General features: G+C 45.3%; 3 protein-coding genes across 4 annotated transcripts in view; 1 reads left to right on the top strand and 2 right to left on the bottom strand.

Annotated features, from left to right (window-relative positions):
* gnai1 (guanine nucleotide binding protein (G protein), alpha inhibiting activity polypeptide 1) overlaps positions 1-1,829 on the bottom strand; it is a 204,665-nt gene extending 202,836 nt beyond the window's left edge. For both annotated transcript variants that reach the window (XR_008333798.1, XM_053414654.1), the window contains exon 1: positions 1,327-1,829. Coding sequence is in view for 1 of the 2 variants with exons in the window: in XM_053414654.1 (XP_053270629.1) it covers positions 1,327-1,444 (118 nt within the window). In the remaining variant the exon portion in view is untranslated. The remainder of the gene's footprint in view (positions 1-1,326) is intronic.
* Positions 1,809-10,029, top strand: cd36 (CD36 molecule (thrombospondin receptor)). Its single transcript, XM_053414653.1, has 12 exons — positions 1,809-5,886; positions 6,222-6,382; positions 6,509-6,653; positions 7,312-7,467; positions 7,570-7,661; positions 7,757-7,806; positions 7,910-7,979; positions 8,133-8,320; positions 8,409-8,527; positions 8,615-8,688; positions 9,150-9,204; positions 9,306-10,029. Exons 1-12 carry the CDS (start codon positions 5,764-5,766, stop codon positions 9,477-9,479), a joined length of 1,407 nt encoding a protein of 468 aa, XP_053270628.1. The 5' UTR covers positions 1,809-5,763; the 3' UTR covers positions 9,480-10,029.
* A 2,623-nt stretch (positions 10,030-12,652) lies between these two features.
* Positions 12,653-22,849, bottom strand: part of sema3c (sema domain, immunoglobulin domain (Ig), short basic domain, secreted, (semaphorin) 3C) — a 30,756-nt gene continuing 20,559 nt past the window's right edge. Inside the window, exons 6-17 of the mRNA XM_053414652.1 lie at positions 22,493-22,612; positions 22,192-22,334; positions 21,984-22,098; positions 21,456-21,525; positions 20,088-20,232; positions 19,744-19,966; positions 17,730-17,818; positions 16,905-16,946; positions 16,513-16,670; positions 15,220-15,287; positions 14,119-14,249; positions 12,653-13,087 (exon numbers count right to left, since the gene is read on the bottom strand). Of these exons, the coding sequence (XP_053270627.1) occupies positions 12,653-13,087; positions 14,119-14,249; positions 15,220-15,287; positions 16,513-16,670; positions 16,905-16,946; positions 17,730-17,818; positions 19,744-19,966; positions 20,088-20,232; positions 21,456-21,525; positions 21,984-22,098; positions 22,192-22,334; positions 22,493-22,612 (1,739 nt within the window). The remainder of the gene's footprint in view (positions 13,088-14,118; positions 14,250-15,219; positions 15,288-16,512; positions 16,671-16,904; positions 16,947-17,729; positions 17,819-19,743; positions 19,967-20,087; positions 20,233-21,455; positions 21,526-21,983; positions 22,099-22,191; positions 22,335-22,492; positions 22,613-22,849) is intronic.

Below are 22,849 nucleotides of genomic sequence, written 5' to 3' on the forward strand. Positions count from 1 at the left end.
ACTGTCATTTCCTGTCATTCCAGCCCCTTTTCAGGACAACATGAATCAGTCGCTGAGCAAGAGTTTACTTTGCATAACAAACGAGGAGCCGGGCGATAAGACGAGTTTAAAAACCACAACGTTGACTCAACTAAGAAGTCTTTGAACGCACAATGTGTAACTTTGGCAGCTAGGGGGTCTCTCCATCACAACAATGACCTGAGACCTAGTTTGATGACGTCGTGAATCCCTACCATGGCCGATGGAAATCTACTGGATGCATATTGTGTTCATGGAAGCGGGAATTAAACGTATTTAAGTTTTTGTTCACGTTACCCAACAAACAGCAACGATTAATCGTGATCCAAACAGCTGACTGGCTTAACGGCTAGTGTTTGGGTGCGTAAGTTATCGATTCTGTGCGTGATTTATAAAGAGAGGACGTCCGAAACTCACGTAACAAACTTCGCGCCAACCTTCCACGTTGTTGTTCCGACAAGAGAAGCCCTTCACGTGAATCTTTACCATTCAGAAACTGATTTACAGATTATCCCGGACACCGCGTTGACCTCGCTGTGTGTCAGCGACATTTAAATCGAGGAATTGTCACCTCATCGTTTTCTTTTCGCGATAATTAGTGAGATCGGTTGATGTGAAAAGTTGAGCCTGAGAGAATTCTTGGTCTCAGCTGGAAAGGACAATTTGACAAACTTGAATCCCAAACCAGTGACTGATCCATTAAATACCTCTGGAAATGGCCTGGACTCAGCAAAAGTTGGGGCCCCTGATGAACTGGGAGGGAGGGGGGGGGCTGTTTTCACTGCATCCACACAGAGGAAATGTGCCATTGTTGAGGGGACTTAGTGAAACAAATGGCTGAATGGCTGAATGGACGTGATGCCTACCGCAGAGCAGGGGAGCAAGCAAACGAGAAATGAACTTGCCATGTGTGTGAATCCCAGTAAAACGGATTAATGTTAAGTTAAGGGTGTTTTTTAAGGGGGGGGGGGGGGGGGGACATTTAAAGGCTGTTGACAGATGGAACTAGCACGAGGGGAGTGTGTGTGTGTGTGTGTGTGTGTGTGTGTGTGTGTGTGTGTGTGTGTGTGTGTGTGAGTGTGTGTGTCTCTGTGCGTGTGTGTGTGTCTGTGCCAGCGATGCGGAATTGAAACTCAAGGCTTCGATTAACCGACAGCACCATGGGGCTTGGAGGGGGGGGTACCTCTCCTCCCCGTGTGTCCGCTCAGCTCGCACCACCGCCCGGGAGAAGTTCTCCTCCTGCCCCGGTCCCCACCTCCACCACCACCACAACCAGCACCTCCACCCCTTCCCTCCCTGGCTCCTCACCCAGCAGCAGCAGCTTGACCTCCCGGGCCGCCTTCTCCCCGTCGTCCCGCAGGTTCCTGTCGATCATCTTGCTGCGCTCCACCGCCGCCTTGTCCTCGGTGCTCAGCGTGCAGCCCATCCTCGACACCGTCCGATTCCAGGTGGTGAGAATTAAAACACAAACACACGGACGCGCGGTGGTTAAACCGACATCTGCGTGAAACGGGTTCGAAATCTGCCTTCACCCGCTCACACGCCCTGTTTGTCAGGAGGAGGAGAAAAAATAAAAAAAATAGAAAAAGGGGAAGCGATGCGACTTTTATTTTTCTTTAAAAAAAATTTTTTTAAATGATAAGTGTGCGTCGTTTCGTCCTCCAGATAGAAAATGTCGTTTTTTTTTTTATATTAATAAAAAAAGGCGTAAAATCCTCGTTAGGTCCGAGTGTGTCTCCGCGGCGATGTGTCTCTCTCGCGCCCGTTCGCCTCCATTCGCTGCGGCGGTGACTGCTGCTTGTGCCCGGGCGGCTGCGGCTGGAGGAGAAACTGAGGTCCGCGGGGCACGCACTTCCGGAGCCATCCTTCAAAACAAAAGCTGCCACTTCCTCAAACCCAATATTTAACAGTCAACACGTCTGTGACTCTAGAGTCCTCAGCGCTCGTCAACATTATCAAATCAATTCTATTTTATTTGAACAATTTGAATTTGTATGGCCCATATTCACAAATCACAGTTTGCGTCCTCCCTCATTATCTAGTGAAGTGTTTGAGTCCACAAAACCCCATTTGGAGTTTCAGGGCTAAACAGTGTTGCAGCCAACTCCAGTATAATTGAAGTAAATGATGACCACTTGTTCAAACGTATAGAAACCACATTAAAAAAACATTCAAATGCCTCCATACAGCTCCTGGGGCGTCGTCAAAGTGTCCATAAGCCCTGACATTCAAATTCTCGCGATTTACACCAAGTTTTAAGTCTTGATGTCCTCTGTGATGAGATGCGTTCACTCGTGGATAAACATTCGACTAAAATGCTGGATGCTACACTTCCCATAATGCAGCTGAAGAGGGCCTTTCCTTGGATCCATCCTTCACATTTAACACCTGTGTCTGTATTTAAAGATGGACGACACGACAGCGCCTCGAAAGTGAAGCCAAATCCTCTCGATTGCCCCCTGGTGGCTGGCTGCAGTACAGGTAATAAACCCGGCCTCCCTCGTCTTAGCGAGTGAGACATGGTCCAAACTCAAAAGTCAAACTACACGTCAAATAAATGTTCTCAAAGACGGCTTCTAACTTCTTACGTATCATGATGTCATGATTGACTGACTCACGATTTGGTCGAGCACGTGAATCTGTCTTGTCAAATCAAACATGAAGCTTAGCTTTAATTTGGTGTGTGTTGCAAGTATTCTGATGCTTTTATTTTGAAGGTAGACGCCCTAACCGGAAGCTTTTTAACAGCAGAAACCATTCAAACCTGCAGACCCACCGCTTGACGATAACAGCTCATCACTTCTACATTATAGGTTGAATATGTGACTTTTATTATTAAATACGATCAACATATTATTGATTAAATTGTTGGTTACAGAAACAGGAGTTTCTCCAAAAAAAAAAAATTAAAAACACATTATATATATTCACAGTTGTAATACTTACCTGATCATACTAAGTACATTATTAAGTACATTACCTTTTAGGGATAAAGTGTACCCTACATTTACATGTATTGTTCCCATCGTAACATACCCTGTAACCAGGACGGTGTCAGTCCCGTCACCTTCTCAATCAACGCTACGTGACCAATGTTTGTGGTTTAAATAATTTAACCTGTTGGACAAAGTCAAACTGGAGTCAACAGACACCGGGTGAATGCTGCTGGTGTTCAAACATTTCCACGGATCACACATTATCTCACCGAACATCGTCACATTTTCATTTCAAATTGTTTTGGGGGGGAGCACATGCAAATGTGAGGCTCTGACCTTTCCTTTCTAATCCTCCGCCGGCTGGAGGTTTCCCTCCGTGTCAGCCGGGCCCTGTAACGGTTTGAGATAAGGAGACACAGAGGGTGAATCCCTGACACACAAAAAAAGGTTATGTCGTCTTATCTATTAAAAAAAAAAACAGACAATGAACACATTCATTTTCCTTGAAAAGAACAGTGTCTCCCATTGTAAAAGATCCGTGAGGCTATACTTCTGCTTACTTTTATGAGTTTTCAGGGTTTTAATCACAAGTTTACTTTAGCTGATCCAAAACTCTGCTGTATTATATTTGATCAACTCTTGTATTTCTCTGCATGTTTTAAAGCCAAACACCAGGGGGCGATCAAGATGCATTGGCTTCACTTTTAGGGATCCACAATCGTGCCCGTCTTTATATAAAGTGTTTGCTTTTAACCATTAACTTACCATACACAATTTCTCTATTGTTATTGCATATATGTGTATATATGCACATTTGGCATGAAGCCCAGTTAATCAAAGCTTATGTAAGTCTTTTGGTACAGTTTTAAATATAATAAATAATATTTTTAATCTTTAAAGCTAGTCTCCGGTAAATCAATCTCTTGTTGGGAAGCCAAAGTCGCCAGTAGGACTCTCCTGAAAAGTATATTTCCAGTATTATTTCCGTAATTCTTGAACTTTTTCATTTTCAGAAATTGAGGCCTGACTATGTGAGCTTTTATGTGACAAGACGCTGCTTAAAGGTACAGTTAGTTTAAAAGCAGGCAAAAAATATGAATAAAGGAAAACACACAAATAAGAATACTCTTATTAACAGCTGTGTTTCCACTGTGGGAGCAGCTGGTGGAGAAGCAGGAAGTCTCTCACATAAAAATGAAATCCATTCCCGAATGTTGACAGTGAAGGTGAAAGACAAACAGTGGAGTTGTAAATCGTCCCAGTGAGGTTTCGACTGGTTGACAGGTCTGTTTGTTTTAATGAACAGAGACGAGTGTTTTGACTCTGAGGGAAAGAAATGAACTGGAGCAAGAGCTGGTGCTGCCCTCCAGTGGTCACAGCTTGTACCTTCACAGAGCTGCAGGGACCTACATGCTGTGCAGAGTCCAGGCTGATAACACTGAATGTTCAACTGTACTGAACTGCATGGATTTACAAAGCTAGTCATTTAAATTTACAAATCAGGAGTTAGGTTTTAAACATTATTATTATTGTTATTATAACTATCACAGGAAGTAGATAGATGGATGGATAGATGGATAGAACGGAAAAGAGGGAAAACAATGATAATGAAACTCCCCTGGTCTGTGACAAAATATTATATTGTTGCCGATCAGAAACCATTTATACCGAGATTAGGAAACAACATAAACATAATCTTGAGAGATAAACAGCTATTCATTTTATTGTCCCATTAAACGACACAACCACAACACAGATAACCTTTATTACACACAGACACACACACACACACACACACACACACACACACGGTCAGTGCTAAAACTGCTTTGTCACTGAGATCCTTTATAGATCCTCTTTCTTCATGGGCAGGTATTTCCAAACTGCCTGGTCCGTGTACGTGTTGGGCATTTCTAGACTTTTGCAATTTAGCAAATGTCGACTTTTCCCAAAAAGTAGTTGACTGGTCGATTAATCGCAGGTGATTAAGTGTTAAAACCTTTCAATGCAACTATCACTATACACTCAGGTGAAGCGTACAGGCTACAGGCTAAGGGGTAAATCACCAGTGACCCTTAGATACATGCCGACAATGCAGAAGGGTTCCCATCCCAACAACTGCTCCAACTATGCCACCATAACAGAGGGTAACACATCACCTGCTATGTGCAAATCACATGTCGATAAGAACAGCTCCCCCGGCTTTGGATCTGCTGTAGATAAACCCACAGATAGACAACTAGTGCACAACAGCGCACAGATAAGTTGTTTTGAGGAGTCTGTGAAACCCCGATAAATATAGGTGTGTTCTTCGTTTTCTGCTTTATCCACCAAGGCAGCAGAGGTGAATAGAGATAGTGAGGAAAGAAATGGGAGAGGAGATCAGGCATACTGGGAACTGATGTCTGATAAATCCTCTTGAATGCGGATGCAGGATTGTCCCATGAGTCCAATGTCCTACGAGGCCTTTCTCCCCAGACTTTTGCAGCCATTATCAGTTGGGTCAGATTTGATCACCTGCTTGGTGGGGTGATACTCTCTCTTTCTCTCAGGTGAACTTTAAACCTCCCCTTTTCATTATATAACTTCATTTATAAGACAGGTGCAGCAGTGTCTGTCAGCCTCTACCTGGCCTCTGCAGCTCTGTCAGCTCCTCTGATGCTACAGACGCCTGCCTCTGCTGCCGGGGACACGAACACTGACAAGCTGCACACACACACATCCCACCGACACAGAGACACACGGAGAACCGGCTGCTAGGCAGACAAAACATTCGCACAGTCGCACGGAGGCAAAAACGCACAGCACCATGGGCTGCTGCAACAAGGAGCAAGGACTCATAGCCGGAGCCGTGATTGGGGCTTTGGTAGCCATACTGGGAGGGATCCTCTTCCCAGTGGGGGACAGCATCATCAAGGGAACAGTGGATAAGGTATGGTGCTCGGTTTCACCCCGGGAGGCGAGTGACTGGGAGTGTGAGTGGGCACGCAGAGATCAAGGTGAATCAGGAGAAACGGGAGGAGAGAGGCGTTTGTGTGTGTGTGTGTGTGCGTGTGTGTGTGTGTGTGTGTTTCTGAGTGCCGCTTCAACTGGTAAACAAGAAGCTGTGCACAGAGCCAAAATCAGCATCTGTAGAGAAGAATGTTTTAAGGATTTACAGATTATCGACAGAGCATCCACCCTGTGCATGGATCAGCTGGGCAGCCGGTCTGCTGGCAGTCCTGAGGAATGTTAAAAATAGACCGTGTGTGTGTCTGTGGGGTTTAGGAGTCCGTCATCGAGCCTGGAACCACAGCTTATGACACCTGGACGTCCACAGGGCCGCCCGTGTACAGGCAGTTCTGGTTCTTTGATGTGAAAAACCCACTGGAGGTTGTGCAGAATGGTGCGAAACCAGAGGTCATGGAAAAAGGACCTTACACGTACAGGTAATGTTGGCTCGGTCACCTCTTGTGTTTCCTGTTGTGCCAGCGTCACGATTATCATATGACAAGAATCTGCTCTAACGAATGTAAATCCACCCCCCCCCCCCCCCCCCCCCCCTCCTTGTGCAGGACGAGGATTTATCCCAGAGCAAACATCACGTTCAACCCAAACCAAACCGTCTCCTTCCTCCTGCCTCTCAATGCCGTCTTCGAGCCGGCCATGTCGGTGGGACCAGAGGAGGACTACGTCACCTCCATCAACCTGGGTGTGGCTGTAAGTGAGTGTCACCCACTTGGCGGTGAAACCTGCAGTGACTTAGCCTTTTTTTTTTTTCATTAGGCTGTTAAGCTGTTTTGCTTTGGTCTGCATTTATTCATTTTAGTGATGGTGGCCAAAACCGTTTGGCCTTCGACCCTTGTTTGTGAGCAGTGAGAAGATTAACCACACAGGCTGTTTATAAATCCTTTTATCAGCTTTAAAACAACCCAGTCATTATAAAGATGAATGACTGTAAAGATGGATGAAATGATAGCTCATCAAAAGTGAAGCCAAATCACATTTATCGCCACCTGGTGGCTGGCAGCAGCATAAGTCATGAACCCCAAACTAAAACCCAAATATACATAAAGTAAACTTCTCTTAAAGAGGATTTCTGTCATTATTTGGTTGTTCTTACAACACTGTGATTCACAGTCAATTCTGCAGGTTTGGTTTCATTATTTGAGTCTATAAAAATGTTTGCGTTTCGTTGTTGTGTGTTTCATTGTTGGTTTGTTGGGTTTTGTAGCTGTATGTTGTAGTTTTTTTGTGATTTGTTGTTGTATTCTGTGGTTTGCTGTCATGTTTTGTGATTTGCACTTCAGGGCCACCGTAAATTAGGCTACTGAGAAGTAAACAATAACAAAATGTATATAAATGTGCTCTTTTTCAGGGAGCTTATTCACTGTTTCCCAAAGGATTACATTTATTCCTGAATAATCTGATAAAGTCGAGCAACTCCTCCCTGTTCCAGTACCGCACAGTCAAGGAGTTGCTGTGGGGTTACACCGACCCCATGCTGAAAAGAACCCTGGGCGCATTTGTACCCGTAAGTAATCCGATATTTTAGATTCACTCTCATATAGAGAGACGAGACATGACCCACAAAGCCACGCCTTTAAAATTGACATGCATTAATCATTTCCTAAAGTTCAATGACACCTTCGATGGCTTCTACACCGTTTACTCTGGAAAGGAGGACATCTCACGAGTGGGGATTATTGACATGTGGAAAGGAGAGAGGTGAGTCGTACAGTTGAACAGGTTCTTAAAGTGAGGAGGCTGTTTTTGTAGAACTGTAAAATGTAATTTAGCCGTGTTTGATTTTTCCCTAACAGGAGTTTGCCTTTCTGGAACGACACGTACTGTGACATGATCAATGGAACAGGTACAACACATGCAGCGATATGAAGCTGAACAAACAAACAAACAAACAAACACCATTCGTCAATAAATCATGATTATAACCTTACTTCTCCTCGTTTCTTCAGATGCGTCCGCCTTCCCTCCTTTTTTGGACAAAAAGAAGCCTCTCTACTTCTTCTCATCAGACATCTGCAGGTGATTAAAAGGATTTATCGTCCTATTCTGAGGGCCTGCCACCTTTTAACTTGTTTCCTCTCAGCGACCACTAGAGGTCAGAGCTTTCCAGTAACAAAAACCACTGCTCTCCAGCCGTTCAGATTTATGACATGTGTTTTGTTTTGTCTTCAGGTCCGTGTCAGCCAGCTATGAGCAGAGCATTGATCTGAAAGGTATTAAGCTTTACCGTTACACCCTCCTGGCGTCCACCCTGGCCTCCCCTACGGTCAACCCAGACAACAAGTGCTTTTGCACGAACCCAACGACCACCAGGAACTGCACCCTGGCCGGAGTACTGGATATCGCCCCCTGTAAAGATTGTGAGTTTGCATTTTGGGATCTGAACGGTAGAATTCGGGCATCACCAGAATATCCCTGTGCTCATGGTTTCCTCCCCCTTCCAAACAGTAACACCTATCTTCATCTCTCTGCCGCACTTCCTTCACGGCAGTCCATACCTGCGGGAGGCCGTACTGGGTCTGAATCCCAGCGAGGAGCACCATAAAACCTTCTTAGACGTGGAACCTGTGAGTCACTGTCTTCTGAATGATTTTTGACTTAAAGAGGCGGCAGATCTGATGCAATTCTTCGTTGTGCTTTTTTTTAATCACCAGACGACCGGGTTTTCTATGAGATTCGCTAAAAGAATTCAAGTGAATATGATGTACGGGCCATCGAAAGTCATCACGTAAGTTCAGTTTTACCTTAAAAAGGAAATCACATTGGGAAATACACTTTGCTTTCTTGACGGGAGATAGACAAGAACAATTGAGATGGACGCAACTTTGTGTTGCTGGCTAACTTAGCTTAGCATAAAGATTGAGAGCAGGCAGGGTTAACCTGGCTTCGTCCAAAAGTTACATTATCTGACAAGCAAATCATAAACACCATATATCTTGTGTTTTTGTTCGTACAAAACCTGTGTTAATCAATTTGTAGTTTCCCGAGTTTTGTTTTAAATTATTACTTTGGGTTTTTATTGAGTATTAAGATAACCACTAAGCTAGCTGCTAAACTTACCACACAGATCCATCAGAGGGTATAAATCTCCTCCCAGCAAGTTTTTTTTCCCCAAAATTCCCAAACTATACCTCAAAGAAAGTTAGAAACAGAATCATGCTCTGAAAGTTATGAACTCTTTCCCTGCAGGATCCTTAACAAAGTCCAGGATTACACTATATTCCCTCTCCTCTGGATGAACGAGGTAAGATAAACACTGAGCCTCCCTGTCTTGAAGTGCAATCGCCCCGTCATGGCTCGGGATGCATGTTGATCAGTCTTCCTCCGTCTCCCCTGTGTAACCAGACGGGCGAGTTGGATCAGGCGACGGCAGACATGTTCAAGAAGGAGCTCATCTCCCGTGTCGACATGCTGGAGACGATACAGCAGGTGCTGCTGGGCCTCGGTTTGGCCGTCTTCGCCCTGTGTCTCATCGGCTACTGTGTGGTGAGGCGGCAACGCAGCAAGTCCGGGTTCTGACCAATCAGGCGGACGTGTCTGTTGTGGAGCAAAGTGCATTTAAGCTGCTGTGGCACATCAAAGCTGTTTTTGATATAGACTTGCACTTTTTTTGTAATTGTAGTGTTATTTATGATGTTTTCTCCTTTGATACCGGGAGGGGAAATACTGTGATTTTTTTAAAGCTAAAGAGCTTAATTCCTTTGCCAAGTATAATTTCAAGTGCAAACACTGTAACATTAACTCAATCAGGGATTTCTGGAAGCAGGTGTACTCATTTTAACCGTCAGGCTCATAATCTGCTCAGAGGAGAAATGTGCTCTGACGTCCTATTAAACAGAAACGCACATGAATCTAATCAAATGTTCACGTCCTTCGCTGAACTAGAGTCTTTAAAAAATGAATAAAAAGCTAAGAAGTGAGTTTCTCATTGGCTGTCATGTTCCTAGTGTTGGATTGTTCTGACCCCGCCCCCGCGCTCTACACCCCTCGAAGCCCAGAATACAGGCGAGGCTGAAACAATCCTCTGCATTGTGCACGCTCAGGCTAAAGTAATTCTGTTTCCTCTTTAGCTTGAGCAGTCAATAAATCAAAAAGAGCAATAAAAAACCAGGCTGGTGGCACGATTACACTCTGGTTATGAATGGTACTTTGGTGTGTTTGGTGAGAAAGCGGTATTCCTGCCCAGCTGGAGACCTCTTTACACTTTTACTGGTTTTAAGTTACCGTCCGCAGCCTCCTGGGTGTCTTTGATTCTACTGTTTGGTCTCGATCTTACATTTCACACATATGAGGGAGTGTTTCATTCAAATTAAAACAGACAGGTCTTACCCCCCCCCCCCCCCCCCTTCTGAGGACATGTAGTTTGAGGCATGTGGGGTATCCCGGGTACTATGCACCCACCTTTGAAATGTGAATGTTGTATTATCAAACCCAAACATTTTCCAAAGTAAATACACTTGCTTTCTTTGTTAGATGAGCTCAAGACCTGCTCGAGTCTGTAGGATAAAGTCAAAGCTACTTTCAGCAGCATGTTAGCTTAGCTTAGCCAAGTGACTGTAAACAGGGAGGAACAGCTAGCTAGTTTCGGCCTAAAGTCAAGAAATCTGCAATCTTTTGCTCTGCTACGCTGAAAAGCTGTGTCAATATTTAAATTGAACTCAAGGTAGGAAACCAAATTAGAGCATTTCACAAACATTTTTAACATTTATTTACGATAGAACAGGACATGTAATATTATACTTAGACAGATGGGTGATGTATCGCAGAAATATAAAATTCACATTTTGAGCAAAAAGAATCTGAACATTGAATTTATGGACTTTCCTTAAAATTGAGATTCATTTGAACATGTTTATTCAGGCTATCAGGACATTAATAAATAGAAACACATAACACGGACATTACACTGAGCGGAAGTTGACATGTCGGTGGCGGAGCAGAGATCTGAACGAGGGACGGCACAAGTGGAGTGAAAGTCTTTTCTCAGAATGAAAACAATGTTGTATTTTATCCACAATTTGCAGATACTGTCAGAGTTAGTGGGCGAAACACGTTGAATTTATATACACGGTGAAAGCAGAGATTTTCACAGCACATTAAATTAACAGGATGAATGAAACAAACAAATGAAAAAAAACTCTGTACACAAGCGACCATTAATCTGCTATACACTAGCTACGCTCCTCAAAAAGGTGTATTCACATATGTCAAACTGTCAATCTCACTGACAATTACTACTTCTGAATTAAACCTACGTCCACTTTGCTGCAAGTCGGGAGAAAATGTGGATCCAAAGAAGGAAACTGTCATTGCTCACTATATTTCCGGGTGTTACATTATTTACCTGAAGGCAAAAACAAAAAAATGTGCAAACCTCTTAAATGCTTTAATCTAATCCAGGCAAGGATTGAAGCATTAATTTGACATTTGGGGGAAATATACTTTCTTATGTGTATGGTATAAAGCTACAGCTGCTAGCACGTTAGCTTAGCATAAAGACTGAGCTGAACTCTAGCACAAAAAAAACAGAAAAAGTGGTTTCATGGGAGTTATGTGGTGGGTTCGGCCATTTCCAGTCTGGTAAGTCGGGGTATTCACTTCAATCAAGAGTAAAACCTCAAAGTGTTGTTTGCTAGTAGGCGGATTTCTTAACTGAGTAACTTAACATGCGAAGAAATAAGCGTATTCCCCAAAAATGTCCGACTATCCCTTTGTAAGACTTCAACATCATTGTTGAATTTCTATAAACATGCTGGAAAAAGAGAAAGTACGATACTAATACATTACGCAGCCGAATTACATCGAGGCACATTCTCGTAAATGTAAGTTTTTACATGACAGGACGGATTGTGTGAGACGTGTGCAACCACTCACACTGTATGTCATACAATCTTGCCACCATTTCTGTTTTGGTCTTTGTGCCATAGTGTGTATATAAAGATGCAGCTCCCCCAAAAGTGAAGCCAAATCGTTTTTGATCGCCCCCTAGTGGCCTCTCGCATGTTTGCAGATGGGAGTGAATTAAAATAAATTTTGAATTTTACTACCAGGGGAATTAGAGACACGTCCTCCATCTTTATTCACAGTCTATGATTTATACTGATATATTCTTGACTTGCACTGTGTGTATTCTTGTCACCTGTGCTCAGAGTGTTATCGAAGCTGTCTACACAAACACACAGCCCCAAGGTTTTCACTGAATAGAGAATTTAGTTAGTTCAAAACATTCAAATGTGAGCAGAATCTATTACAACGCTACTTTAAAGAGAAAGACAGCTCACTGTCCAACATGCATCTGTCTCACTTTTGTCCCTTTTTCAATATCCTCCCTAATAATCGGCGGATTCTGATCCCCCCTCCTAAATGTACGATATTTTGACAACATCACTGACCATTGTTGTGTCTCAAGTTGCATTATCACAAGAAATATCAGCCTTAAATATCAGAGTTTTTTGGTGGCGTGTGCCTGTGCGTGTGTGTTGGTGTGTGTGCCCGCCACCTTGAGCAACAGCAGGAGATACCGTCCAATGAGAGCTCCCCACACCCACCTCCTCGTCCGACCGTCCATCCGCAGTGCAGCTCTGCAGTTTGAGATGAGCGTTGGCAAATGGGGATTTTGTAAACCGCCTGGTGTGATACAGGATTGGAGGAAAGGTTCCACTGTCAGTCTGTGTAGCTGCCGGCTCCGGGTGTCAGACGTCCGGGACGTGGTTCCGCCGGTTGCGGCTCTTCCTGCGGTCCAGCAGGGGCTTCAGTTTGGCCAGGTCCCCCCTGAGAGGCCCGGGCGGCTGCGGCTGCTGCTGCTGCTGCTGCTGCTGCCTCTGCTGCAGGCTCTGGAGCTCCCTCCTCTCCTTGCAGTACTGCTGCACGGCCAGGCTCTCTGCAGGACTGAAGGCCGACAGCAGGACCTTGGGGTGCAGGGCGGTGGCCCAGGCCCACGGGGACTGCTGCTTGTCCGTCAGAACGCTCACCATGGCCTCGCTCAGCACACGCAGGCGGATCTTGGCGACGGTGCGCTTGAAGCCGTTCTCGGTGGTCAGGCAGAAGTAGAGGCCCTGGTCCGACAGCTGGATGGAGCGGATCAGGAGGCCGTGATCCGTGGAGAGGACGCGGTCGCTCAGCTTCACCTGCAGCGGGAAGAGGTGATGAATTAAAAAAAGGCAAAACCAGAATAAATTCATGAAACACATAATGAACAAAGGCTTCTAATACACCTATCTGATCATTTAATGAGGGAATATCCTTTCGAAGAATGATTTTTCTTTCCCTCCAGTAGAGTTTCGTGTCCGTTTACATAATCGGGTTACTTTCATAATCTCATTATGTGTTAGATGTATTTGTAGCCATGACAGAGTAAACAGAAACCACTCGGCGTCATCCTTCATTCAGTGAAGGGACAGATTTTCCTGGTTTACATTAATCTTGTTATTTAAAAATAGATTTACAATTAAGCAACAAACTGATCTGATGCTTTGATCCAAAACACAACGTCGTTAAATCCTCCCTCCCGCTGACTGAAACCAGGCGGGCTTTATTTTGGAGGAGACTAATGACTCCACACACCGTAAAACTAAAGTGATTTATTTTAAAGGCCAACTTCTATTCTCATGAGGAAATGGCTGTAAAACGGCCATTACTCCGAGCTCGCTCTGCGGAGGCGGGAGCTAAATCTATTAAAGATGTGTCTTCATCACGCAGGCCTCTCTCTCTCTCTCTCTCGCCCGGCTTTATTTAATCTTTCACAGCCTCTCAGAGGGCCCTCGCTGCTTAACTGATGTCAGATATTCGACAGAATGTGTCCCCACTGAGAGATCCAGTCATCGGTCAAAGTCCCTATCGTGTTTGATCAGTGTCACCGCTCATTAGGACGCTCACAGCGTGTCCGTCCTCAGGCCGTTCAGTCCTGATTGAGCTCCATTGATTGCTGTGAAATGTTTGTTAGATGTAATATTTAATGATGTGAGCAGCTTCTTATAAATCAAGACGTTTTAAACCTCATCATCATCTCCAGGGATTTCCACTGAGTAACTTTAATTTATGCGTATGAGCAGCAGCGGGCTGTGTTGTTGACCTTTGACCTCTCTGAAACGGTTTTGGGACATGAACTCTGTGTTTGGAAACTTGGGGACAGATATTTTGCCTTAAATGTGACACTGACCTCTTTCCTCCGGTCGTTGTCCCTCTGGATAAGCCACCGGATCGAGGCCTGGGGAGACTTAGGGAGACACTCGAGGAAGGTGGTGTTGTTCTTCACGCCGTATTGCGTCAGCTCCACTGCGTTTCTGTAGGCTGTCAGACACACACACACACACACACAGACACACACACACGTCACACGGATGTACACAAAGCCCCACAGATGGACTCAAATCTGTCTCACGTCCCACCAGTGAGAGTCGAATGTTGACTCAGAGCTCAGTCGGACACCTGCAGCTCAACCAATCACCGCCCACGCTCCCTCGGCTCCTCTGCCGGCAGAGCGACCTCCAGAGCGTCGGACTAACTCGGCTTCGTCTCATTTACCGTGTCGTCTTTGATTCGGCTAAATGGTTCATCACTCAGCCGCAGCTACATGACAGGGCTGTGACTAATTAGTGGGAACGGCCATATGGTTCGGTTCCCCGAGCTCGTGTTCATTTGGAGACGGGAAGTGTTTGTGGAAGTGAAGCACTCGGGGGAGATCTCCTGCCATTAGACTGCACTGCGCCAGTCGACTGGTTGGGTTCTGAAGGACGCTCTGCACTGGCTGGACTAAACCACCATGAATGCTTTGATTCACAGCAGATATTTCTGATATTTCTGATATGTGTGAACAGTTGGGTGCAGATCCAATTAAAAATCCGGATCTGGTGAATGTGGTTTCATTAGGGGGCGGTTGGGCCTTGGCAGATGGAGAAGCTCTACTGTGAGGACATCTCATTTGTTTGTTTGTTTTACAGCAGGATTATGCTAAACCCAGGGCATTAATCTCCACCAAACTTGGAGGCGTAGGGGGGGGGGGGTACGGGAAGATCCTAATAAACTTTGATGCAGATGCAGATTATCGGGAGGATCTCAAATTTAAGGAAATTGGGTGTATTTATTCCACACACATATTTATTGTTGTTGATGAGCCTATCTTCTTCTTCTGTTGTTCTATAAAGCTGTGATCATTTTATTTATATTTACCAGATACATGTTGTCATTCTAGTTCAATTATTTTTTCACTGAACACAACACTTTTACAATTGCAACCCATTGTTAATATAGTTTTTATTACCTTTCAGATTGAATCCTCTGCATTGAGTGAGTGGATTCCCATGAATAATATCCTGTCTTCTGCTCCTCCTTAAAAACAAATAACAATGAGTAAGAATACACTGTGGCTCAATGCAGAAAAATACATATAACTTCCTCCTCCCATTGAACCATGCAGGGATCAGTCGCTGCCAAAAACCATATGAGGAAAGTCTGACAGTGTTATTCCACTCGGCGCTCATGAGCAACAGCTTGAGGAAAACAGCATGTGAGCAGCTGGCACGTTTTCCACCAAACTGAACTCGACCTGCGACTGACTGGGACGACAGGAGACACAGCTGGTTCCTGGAAGAAGAGACGTGAGGTGTCGCTCGCACACATCATAGTGTGTGTGTTGTCTAGACGGAGGGAGGGCGACGACAAAACGCAGAATCACTGACACGGATCGGGCTGAGCTGCTCCCTGAGGGACTCCAGTCACGTTCAGCCTCACAAGTTGAGCTGCTCTCTTCTTCTGGAACATCTTGTTTGACAGCAGCCGTCGACCCACATTCAACACGACTCTGTGATACAATGATTGATTACACATTTTTGCATGAGACCACACATTGTATACAAAGCCGGATGCTAGGACGGCTCCCAAAGGATCTTAATTGCCCCCTGGTGGCTGGCAATAGTATAGGTTATTAATTCCACTGCCTCCATGTTAGCAGATGGGACATGGACCAAACTGAAAACGTCTTGTGTTTCTAGACTCTAGCTCCAAAAGCGTTTGATTCAATTCCATCAATCAATCCGTGATTTCACAAGTTTTCCTTTGATCTACAGTTTGGTTTTGAACCTCCGATCGTGCGGCCGCTGTTTTTTCAATTGACGTCATCGCCACAAGATGGCGGCGTCCTGAAAAGCTCACTGAGGGATTCTCGTCACGATTCTCCTCTCGAGCCGTGAGCTGCTTCTCCTCTGTGACACATCCTTTGACATCAGCTGTCGCCCACACTCACTGTGACTGGGTGTCATACGCCGATTCATTTCACATTTCTGAGGTAATTTGGCAAACCTGAATGCTGTAGAACAAAAATACTGCAAAGCCTTTTAAAAATACCCGCACTTCGCTCGTGTTTATTTTAGACTTTAAAGCTTTGATTCGCTGCGTCTGTGAATGAGCTCCCTGATCCACACATGTCAGCACTTACTCACCCTGAGACGTGTGCTTTGGGGTCTTGAAGCTCATGCATAGAAATCCTTTGGAGGACACTAAACACCTCTTTGCATTCAATTTGAAAGATGCTGATTAATGCACTCCAACACACTACCTTTTGCTGGTGGGATAGAAGCGTGAGCAGCTGAGTCCGTCCCAGGCGCAGTAGGGATCTCTGGCGAGGCAGCAGTCTGCGCAGGCCGAGCCGTAAGCGGGACAGCGGTGCAGGGAGACCTGGGAGACCCCGAACTCCGAGCTGACGTACAGCTGTTGCTGCAAAAAGTAAACAGTTCAAATGTCAGCCGCCCTGTTTGTCTTAATAAGTGGCCCCGGCCGACAGGAAAATGAGGCAGAGAGCGCCGAGACAATTATGGATTATTATTTCCTGGCCTTCGGGAGGCTTTTCTGTTCCGTGCAGAGCGTAGTAGCCACAGACACGCAATGACATGTTAAAGCAATAAAAACTGCACTAAACGTGTCAGGAGACCAAAGCTGAGGGATACTTACTTTCTTAGAGGAGATTCTCAAGTTGGTCACAGGAGCTTGGTTCTGAAAAATGGGGAAATACAAGGAGCAAGTTCAGACCTTTCAAACATAATATTTATTAAGTTTTGCAATAGCAGGAATTCTGTTTGGTGGATACGAAGCTAAAGTGAACAGCTAGCTGAGGTTTCAGAGGCGAGACATCTGCCTTCCAGCACCTTGAAATCATAGACTGTAAACATCCTGCCACTTCTTATTTGTTCAGGAGAGAAAGAACAAATCGTTGTGCTGATAGTTTCTGCAAAGACGAAAGGGATATTGACGTCTTCTAACTCTTGGCAGGAAGGATATTTAATAGAATCCCTTTTTTATTGCAGAGAGAAGCTTATCAGACTTCTCCTGAATAAGAAATAGTCATAACACAGAAGGTCAGTTTCTCGCCAGATGTCTTTAACCTTCCTGACAGAAACACTCTCAGTAAATCGAGGGTGAATCATTTCAGATTCACGTTGCTTCATTAAAGGTCTCGGCCTTTACATGCGATCGCAGGTTTATCAGTTTTAGCGACGGGAGCTAAGATAAACCGACACGTGTGAAGGTTTCGCTCGGGGGCAGCGAACAGCCTCCTGCAGCATGTGGGTATGTTTCCCATCAGAACATCCATCTCCCGAACATCACCCTGCCCCTTGCCTGGCTGCCCCCAGGCCTTTGTGTGGTGGCCAAGTGTGCCCTCCGCCTCCACCCCTTTGATTTTTTTTTGGCAGAGGGTAAAAAAACGGGATGAAAGTGAAAGAGAGAGAGAGAGAGAGAGAAAAGAAAGAAGGAGGGAAAGGAAGACAGACGGCCGACCTTAAACACTTCCAGCTCCTCCAGGATCAGGTCTTCAAGCAGGGATTGGTTGCTGGGCAGCACGATCACCTTCTGTACTGTCCCTTTGTCTGGGGGCAGAGGGGAGACATGGGATGAGCTGTTAATACACACACACACACACACACACACACACACACACACACACATGCACAGACACACACACATTTACTCTGCTTGTCTGTCTTTCTGTGGAACGTATATATCTCGAGAACTCTTCATCTTATCGCCGTCAAACTTGGGATTAATATTGTTAAAGGCCCAAGACAGTTCAGTGATTATTATTATTATCTTATACATTTAATATAGCTGCACCAAATTGCACATAGTCATAGATACACTTATTTGGCTCAGGGGGTATTCTCAGTTTTCAAGACTGGAAAAGTGCTTTGTTAATACCGACCATTTACCATTTATTCCCTGGGAAATTGGTGAGAATGTAAAATAATAACTCATAATATCGAAGAACTTGAAAACAGAATCCTGGATCCGCACCAGAATGGAATGGGGTTCTTCCCCCGACTCCTTCCACAGAGTTTCATGATCATGTGTTCAGTAAACACACACAAACACTCAATCCCCAGTGATGTGCTCCGTCATTGGAGCGAGAGCTAGAAAATAAACTCTGAGTTTATTTTCCTTTGCCCATGTTTGCTTTTGAATTAGTCCTGAGAGCCACGGTTAGTTTCCACAAGCAAAATCGACTGTGGCAGGAGTGGGAATGAAAACGATTAAAGCCTCAGAGCAGAGGACGAAATGCAGTGACCACGATTAATAAGGCTGCTCTGTCCTGGGAGTCGGAGCAGCAGAGTCTCAGTAAGCGCTCCTGGAAGACGCCTGATAAGAGCGTCTTCCTCGTCCTTGAGACTAAAAGCTTCATTTCTGGCCCAGATGCTGAAACGCAGCTCTGGCTCCGCGTCAGGAATCCAGAGCAGCAGAAGAACGGAGGAGCTGCCTGATAAACACAAGCAGCTGCATGAGAGTCCCAGAGCGGCTCATGTGCACATGTGTACATGCACAAGCACGAATGGACGCATAATAACTACACGTGCACATGTTATTACACTTATTGAACATTAACCAGTGTTGTAAACAGGTGCAGGTTTGGTGGAACCGTCTTGGGAGCCACGTTTACTCCCATAATCGATCTTTAAAAATCTTCGAGGAGGGATAATGATTTTACAAAAACACACGTAAGTAACTGGAACATCTAGTATCAACATGAAGTTGTTATTTAAACAAAAACACAGACACAGACATTTTTAAATTATCTCGATCCACTTTCACCTGATTGGATCAAATTAGACCGTAAAAGGGTCAAAGTTCTCTCCTTGTCTTGTCGCCCTGTCTATGACCCAAGTGCGGCATCATTTCTGCTTCATGTACCATTCCCTCTGTTATCTGTTTATCTCTCAGCCGACTGTGGCGAGGAGACGCCTCAACAATCATTTACCTCTGAAACGCGTCAGTGAGAAGGATCAGGTTGTTGTCTTTGTCTTCAGTTTACTGCTGCCCCCCCTGCCTGTCCCTGTGACCTCGGTGGCCTATGATAACTCCAGCGTGTTGTTGCCATGATGCATTTTTTTAAAATAAGACTCTAATGTTCTCTCATGAGAAGGAGCAAAACGAGTCAGACAACAGCTGGACTCTGGGTGGAGGGAGATCATATCACTCGCTCTCCAGTTATCAGCCGTATTTCAAGTTTCAAAAGAATGAAAATATCTTCTTATATCTAAGTTTCCAAAAACAAATCTAACTACGCAGACCTACGACTGTGGAGTGTATATCTCCAGTAAGGAAAACGCCCGATGTCATCATGTTAAAGAAAGAGAAAAAACAAAATCCTATATGTTTATTAATCCCGAACAAAAATTGTTGATCAAAAATCAGCAACACAACCTCTTTGGTGGAGGTAATCATCAAAACACACGTATCTGACTGGTTTGTATTCATTTTAACACACACACACATGTTTCTGACTGTGCACCCTTCTTACCTGTGCCCAGGAAGAGCACGTGGTAGTTGCCGTCGGCCGCCATAACCTGGTCCACGGCCACTGATGTGTATTTGTAGTCGGCGTTGGTGCGGACCACCAGGGGTCTCCTCCCCACCGGGTAGATGGCGTTGAACATAACCGGATGGTTTCGCACGAAGGTCACCACGTCGTCCGGGAACTCCTTGGTTGTGTGGATGTCGGGTGTGAAGGCTCCGCCGGGGCACTGGACAAACAGAGGGGGTGGTTTTATTGTTTCTATTTAAGTCTTTATCAAGCCAACAATCTAAAAGAATTACGTTTTATCCACCGATAAAGACGTGATGAGGTAAAAAAAGCGAACTCACAGTTCCAGGCCGCGGGTAGGGGATGCGTCCCTGGAACGCCACCCACTGGAAGTTGGGCCCCTCCCTGTGGGCGAAGGGCCCGTTGAAGACGGTGAGGATGTCGGCCATGTTGTACACACACACTGCCGAGCCTTTGAACACGGAGCTGAGGGAGACGAGATTCAAAATGTGAATGAAGCACAACAGTGGGAACCTGAAGGGTGGAGCCGGGGGGGGGGGGGGGGGGCAGCTCATCTGCTTCCCCCTCAACCATCTGATGTGGTTTTGGCCGAGTCGTTTAAAACCACACGACTTGAAAGACACATGAAAGAGGCTTCGAAGAAACACAGGGATATTGTGAGAGGTGGAGGAGGAAGATGAGATAAAGAGAAATCAAGGAGCTCGCTGTTTGGTTTGGGTTTTGATCTTTGAGGGTTTCTGTGATCCTGAGGCAACGAGTGGATCGGGGAACCGTGGCGGAGTGAGAAGGAATTCAACTATTGAACTAAAGGTGGCGACAGAACAACACACACACACAGACACACACAGGTTCAGGGAGGAAATGGATGAATGAAGAAACAGGCTTATAAACAGATGCATGGACGAGCAGACAGGTAGAGGAAACAGGGAACTACAGGCAGGTGGCAGACACAGGGGGAGAATGGGGGGGGGGGGATTTAATAATAATATATGAATATTTAACTACTTTTTTCTTTTATTGGAACAAATTTGACCTTTTTGGGTGAAACTTGTTCACTTGGGTGGCTCAGATGTTTTGGGTTAACAATCTTGATACAGTCTAAATATAAGTAAGTGACCCTAAGGCATTAACCAGTCTCATAGAGAGGGTTGATATGGATTGGAAAAATTAATATAGGGAAAATAACATTGAAAACATTTCCAAATCAAAATTATATCCACATTTTTAATGGTTTTATATAATTGTCTTTGTTATAAATGATCAGTACAACAGTTTCAGTTTTTCTCTAACAACATTTGGTCTCCACATGTGTTTTATTTTTGTATTTTAAAGATGAAACGCATGTGCCTCAGGTTTCAGCTATAAAATTTCTTCTGCTCTCAAATAACCTCTTGGCTCATATTGGCCAGACGTTACACACATTGTGCATCGATGTGCACACAATCAGCCAAATGCTGCACCCCAGAATGTGACCTTCAGGACAGGAGGTCACAACGATACAGTGAAGCAGTGAGCGATAGTTGATCATCTGAAGAAGAAGCTGTTTCTGAAACATGACACATGACGTCCCCATGCGTTGGGCCCTTTGACAGGCCCAGCCCCCCCCTGCTGGTATCCAGTCAGCGATTCACAAAACCACCGGGGCCGGCAGGAATGTTACGGTTGGCCTCGCCAGCCGGCGCTCCTACCTCGTGGACGTGAAGACCCCGAACACCAGCAGGCTCTTGGGCTGATCGCTTTCCAGCAAAAACACGTTCTCTGCGAAAAAGGGAGAAAGAGGAGTGAGTAACACTTTCAACAAACTCCCTCCCCGGACACCGGGAGGCTGAGCAGGTGAGAAGTGAGCGCAGGAGCTAATAAGAGCACGCGCTGACAGATAGAGCCTGATTGGAAAAGAAAGTCTAAAGATCTGTGAGCTGAGGTTTTAAAGGCTAAAAGAGGACCAGGAGGAACAGGAGGAAACCATAAGCAACAGAGCCGTGGTTATTAAACTCCTCTGAATCCAGACCCAACAGAGGAAGCTTTGTGGATCTTTTGTGGAGAATGAAATCACTGGAAACCGAGGAACATAAATAATGAGATTTAAAGGGTCTTGGCTCGGCCTCTGGTTCTTGTCTGCATGTTTTTTTTGTTTTAACTTTGTTTTCTAGAGCTTCGAACTCAACACAACAACTGGAGGAAACGCAATAAATATATAAATGTGGTGCTTCCCTCACCGAGCTCATCGAAGTGGGTCTCGGTGCCGTCCTCCTCCAGGACCGAGCACACCATCCGGGCCTTGAGGAACGTCGTCCATTTGTTCACCAGACTCCGCTGCCCCCCGATGTCGCTCTGCAGACACAGAGCAGCGCGTTGGAAACTCCAGGCCGCAAACAAACCACACACAGTGCTGATTCATCTGGGCAGCAGGCGAGCGGCACTCACCGGACACACTCTGGCCACCATGGTGTGGATGTTCTTGGTGTTTCCGTTGTTGTCCGTCAGCCTCTCGCGGAAGAAGAAGTAGAGTTTGGCGTCGTTGGGGTCGGTTCCGTCCGGGATCAGGTGGGCGTCGATGAAGATGGGCTCTGAGGGAAAGACGTCAATTAACTACTTAGACTTTTACAAGCTGTTATAAATCAATTAAAGGAGGTAATTACTTGAAAAGGTTTACATGCTCGATTTTGTGTATGTGTGTGTGTGTGTGTGTGTGTGTGTGTGTGTGTGTGTGTGTGTGTGTGCTCACCACTAAGCCACTTGGAGTTGTGCTGGTCTGTTCTCACTGCATTCCGACTGGTCAGGCTCCTGAAGATGGCAGCATCAGTCCCCATGAAGTCAATGTACATGCCTGAGAACAGCTCCTGGTCTGGAGGAATGCAGACACACACAGACACACACACACGCACACAAACACGACAAACACACACCAACAAAATCAACAATATTCTCCAAGAAACCCGCTTAAAGGATCTGAGATAAAATACAGGAACACTCTACCATTAATATTTAAGTCGGGGTTCACGACAGGTTTGCGTCTGCTCCTAAAAACGCTTCATGCTTTCTATCATTCCTTTACTTTCACTTCTCACACCCTCCATGTGTT

Source organism: Pleuronectes platessa, chromosome 22 (assembly GCF_947347685.1).
Source record: "Pleuronectes platessa chromosome 22, fPlePla1.1, whole genome shotgun sequence".
Lineage (NCBI taxonomy): Eukaryota > Metazoa > Chordata > Actinopteri > Pleuronectiformes > Pleuronectidae > Pleuronectes > Pleuronectes platessa.